The 4,414-nt window shown below is 42.1% G+C and overlaps 1 protein-coding gene across 1 annotated transcript; it reads right to left on the reverse strand.

The window, feature by feature from the left end:
- Positions 1–2,739: 2,739 nt before the first annotated feature.
- On the reverse strand, positions 2,740–3,095 carry LOC309972639 (histone H4). The gene has a single exon (XM_082856422.1). The coding sequence runs from the start codon at positions 3,081–3,083 to the stop codon at positions 2,772–2,774; it is 312 nt and encodes a 103-aa protein (XP_082712548.1). The 5' UTR covers positions 3,084–3,095; the 3' UTR covers positions 2,740–2,771.
- Between the last annotated feature and the right edge of the window lie 1,319 nt (positions 3,096–4,414).

Genomic DNA, 4,414 nt, shown 5'->3' on the forward strand with positions numbered 1-4,414 from the left:
GTATAAAATGGATAACTAATAAGAACCTGCTGTATAAAAGAATAAATAAAATAATATTCAAAAAAACCCCACAAACCAATAATATTTAGTAAAACAAGCTAACTACATTTTTTTTTTTTTTTTTTTTTGCGGTACGCGGGCCTCTCACTGTTGTGGCCTCTCCCGTTGCGGAGCACAGGCTCCAGTCGCGCAGGCTCAGTGGCCATGGCTCACGGGCCCAGCCGCTCCTCAGCATGTGGGATCTTCCCAGACGGGGGCACGAAGCCGTGTCCCCTGCATCGGCAGGCGGACTCTCAACCACTACACCACCAGGGAAGCCCAAGCTAACTACATTTTTTATTCATACTTCTTTTTTGCCCCAAATGCTTTTAGGAAATAAGCTATTTTAACTTTTTCCTCCCGTAATATTTTGTCCTACAAAATTTTATTAGGATCATTCACCTAATGTTTTTCTTTTCCATCAAAGAAAGCAAAATTTAACATTATGGTAAAAAATTAGGGTAATATATACTCAGATTCTAAATATTTTTGTTTGATTTAAAGAAAAACTGTTACCTAGATCAGTCATTCTCAAACTTTAATGTGTTTCAGAATCAACTGAAAGGTTTCTTAAAATACAAATTGCTAGGTCTCATCTCCCAGAGTTTCTCATGCAATAGGTCTGGAGTGAGTCCAAGATTTTGCCTTTCTAACAAGTCCCAGGTGATCTGATGTTCCTAGACTAGAGACCACACTTTGAGAACCACTAGTTTAGATAATGGACATGTTCCCCCACCACCGTCCTTTATTCTTTGGTTTCTTTTCAAACTTTTGATATCTCCTTTTCCAGAGTATCTCAGTGAGGATCAGATATATTCAATCTGCATTGCCTTTAAAGTTAAAAAAACAAATCATAGTGATATTTGAAATACAAATGCCATCAGTTGCAGTTGAGATTTTAATCTAAAGGGACGACGAAACATCTTGACCATTGAATCCTCTTATTTATTTCTCACTTGGACATCTTCACAAATGTTATTCTTGCCTCTCACCCCCTGTTCCTCCCCCTCCCCTTTACTGTATCTCTTAATAGGATACCAGGCATTTAGTTCCTTCTTTTTTTAAAATATTTATTTATTTGGCTGTGCCGGGTCTTAGTTGCAGCATGTGGGATCTAGTTCCCTGACCAGGGATTGAACCCAGACCCCCTGCATTGGAGCGCCGAGTCTTAACCATTGGACCACCAGGGAAGTCTGTCAGTTCCTTCTTAACAGTCTGACACAAGCCCCACCTCCACAGCCAAGCTTCCTCATTTCCCATCAGCCAGTGACTTCTGTAGTGTTAAGACTCCTATAGTAATCATCGGCTACATTTCTCATCATACCGAATATGTGCCACCATGTACTTTTGGGCTGTGTATGTTAGTATGTATGCATGTATATGTATGTATTTATGTATTATTTTTATCCCCTATTCTGATAATAAGCTATTACAGGCAAGTCTTACATGCTTTGACTTTCTGGCATCTCCATTGCTAAGCACCATGTTTTAAACCTAGCTCACCAAGTGTTTGATGCTAATGAGAGCTGCCGAGTGTGGAGACCAATAATGCAATAGCTGGCTTATCTTTTGGGAGCTGACAGAATTTCTTCTGTAGAATTTTTTCTTGGCTACATACAAGACAAATTTAGCTGTAAAATCATAAGCCTAGATAGAACACTAAAAAAAATCTTTTACTTGCAAATGTAATAGCTGCAAAACTATAATTAGGTTTAAGGACCAGAGGCGTGGACCTACATTTCAATTCAAATCAAGGCGATTTAGAAGTGATAGTATAGAGAATGGCTTCACATATATATATAAAGGAGAATTTACTTTTGCCTTGTCAAAAATTAAATTGTGCTTTCTGTATTGATGGTGGGTATGTTTCTGCCGGCCTCTTACTCTAGGCTACAACAGGCCCTAATGGAAAAGTCACATACCCGAACTGTTTCTTGAAGACTTGCTTTCACATTAAGGTTATATAGTTTGCTCAGATTTTATATAAGGTTCATACTTAGTTGCTTCTGCATTTGTCTCTTTGTAATGTTATCACTGAAAGACAAACCTCATAAACTAAATTCTCCCTTAAATGTAGCGTACGCGTGCACGCACAGGCACTACTCTCGGCAGATAATTGTGAGGGGCCTTTAACACCAAAAACACAGGAAACCAAAAATACTTTCCATACACTAGCCAGATAATTTCCAGATGTACTTAAGTATTGTATTAATGAGCTCATCTCTGGTCTAACAACCTATATTTGTTTCAGTTTTGAATGGTTGGTGGCTGGATTTGGTTTTGCTAGTGCTTTTGCACCTTTCCAATTAAGCAGACTGTAATGACACAATAACCCAATGTGCACACAGCATTAAGCCACCCACCCCACTTCCTCACTGTAGACCTGGTAAGTGAAACCTACACACACCACTTTCCACAGTCTGGTCCAACGATTACAAATGATACACACCCAAAAGCAAACTGAAAAATGCTTTAAATCTGGAGCACGTATAGCCTCTCAGGCTAGCAAAAATTGACACAGGCAAGTGAAAGGCAGCTTTTGGTAAGTGACTCGGGTTTTCAGGGCTGTTAGCACTTTTGGGCATCGGTACCTCCTAGACTCCTGATCCCACTAACCAGCCCCCAAATTCAAAGTTACCTATACTTCAGGCAGGTGTCTAGCTCTTCTGATGACTGGGTGGTTGGCCCTAAAAAGGGCCTTTGAGATTGTCACGTAGCACAGAAGCTGCAGCTTAGCCTCCGAAGCCATACAGGGTGCGTCCCTGCCGTTTGAGAGCGTACACCACGTCCATGGCAGTGACCGTCTTGCGCTTGGCGTGCTCGGTGTAGGTGACCGCGTCCCGAATGACATTCTCCAGGAACACCTTCAACACACCTCGGGTCTCTTCGTAAATGAGGCCGGAGATGCGCTTGACTCCCCCGCGCCGAGCAAGACGCCGGATGGCGGGCTTGGTGATGCCTTGGATGTTATCTCTCAAAACCTTGCGGTGGCGCTTAGCGCCACCCTTGCCCAAGCCTTTGCCGCCCTTCCCTCTTCCAGACATAGTGAATGAAATCTGAAAACACCTTTGAGACAAGCAAGGTCGGCTTCTTCCCCTGATATACAAGAGTAGCGGACCAGATTGAAAACCGAAAGCGCGCGGGCGGGAAGTTGTCTAAATGGGCCCAACCCCCTCGACATTTCGTCATTTCTTTTCTGCTGTTTCCCTATCCCTCCTTAACCCTCCACAGTTCCCTTCAACGGACTCTCACCGTTTATTTTTATTTATTTATTTAACTTATTTATTTTTGAAGTATAGTTGATTTACAATTTTATATCAGTTTCAAGTGTATCGACAGCGATTCAATATTTTTATAAATTAGACTCCGTTTAGGTATTATAAAATACCAGTTACATTCTCTGTGCGGTACGAGATATTCTTCTAGCTTATTTATTTTATATATAGTAGTTTGTATCTCTTAATCCCCTAACTCTTATATTGTCCCTCCCCTCTCGGACTCCAATCTTTTAAAAGATCTATTTGCCAGAGTCCCCGGGAGAATTCGGATCCCAGCTTCCGGATCCCGTCGCTGTTTTCGCCTCTATCTCTCTCCCTGTGTGCCCCCAGAAGGCATTAAATTTAGGCTAGGAAGAAAGGAATAGTGGAGATGACCAGAGGAAGAGCAAATGGAATCCAGAAACGGAAAGGAGAACAGAGCACCAGCGCCGTGTACAACACCGACAGAAGGATCCCAGGCTTCGGAACCACGGTTACATAAAACTGCAGCAAAGGCGGTTGCCACAATTAGACTGACAGACCCAGTAGGCGATCTCAAGAGCAGCGGCACCTTGGATGTGCGTGGAGGCGGAAGCAGGGAGAGCGCCGTAATTCCCGAGTCTCGTCTCTGTTTTGTTGATATGAGGCATGGAATTTCACCTCATCTAGGAGAAATCAGATCCTAGGAAAATTGGTCTGTATACTGCAAGACTTCTAACATGGAGGTCAGTGAATCCAACTCACTGTCATGCAAAGCTCTGCTGAAAGAAGCAATATATATAGAAAGAAGACTGAAAAGCCTCTGTACCTCCGTTTCTACAGATCCTCTAAATCCGACCCTTGTTTTCAGCCAGAATTCAGTGCCCAAATTGAGGCCCTACATGGAGCTAGCAAAGTTTGCTGGATTGGGTTTCACAAGAGGACATCTGCTCCATATTGAGAGTCATTACCAGAAACTTCCTTACGAAATCGGGATTCTACTGATAACACGTTCATTACCAGGGCCTTCTGTAGAATACAGGAGGAGATATGGTTTCTGCGTCAGAAATAATTATGTTTTTTCTGAGACATTATTATTTTTTTGATATTTAAAAAAAGTAACAACGACAACAAAAAAC

This window comes from Leucopleurus acutus (assembly GCF_964270905.1).
Source record: "Leucopleurus acutus genome assembly, chromosome: 2".
Lineage (NCBI taxonomy): Eukaryota > Metazoa > Chordata > Mammalia > Artiodactyla > Delphinidae > Leucopleurus > Leucopleurus acutus.

Coding starts and splice junctions, on each gene's coding strand:
- LOC309972639 (XM_082856422.1), bottom strand. CDS start 3,083: ATGTCTGGAAGAGGGAAGGGCGGCAAAGGCTTGGGCAAGGGTGGCGCT.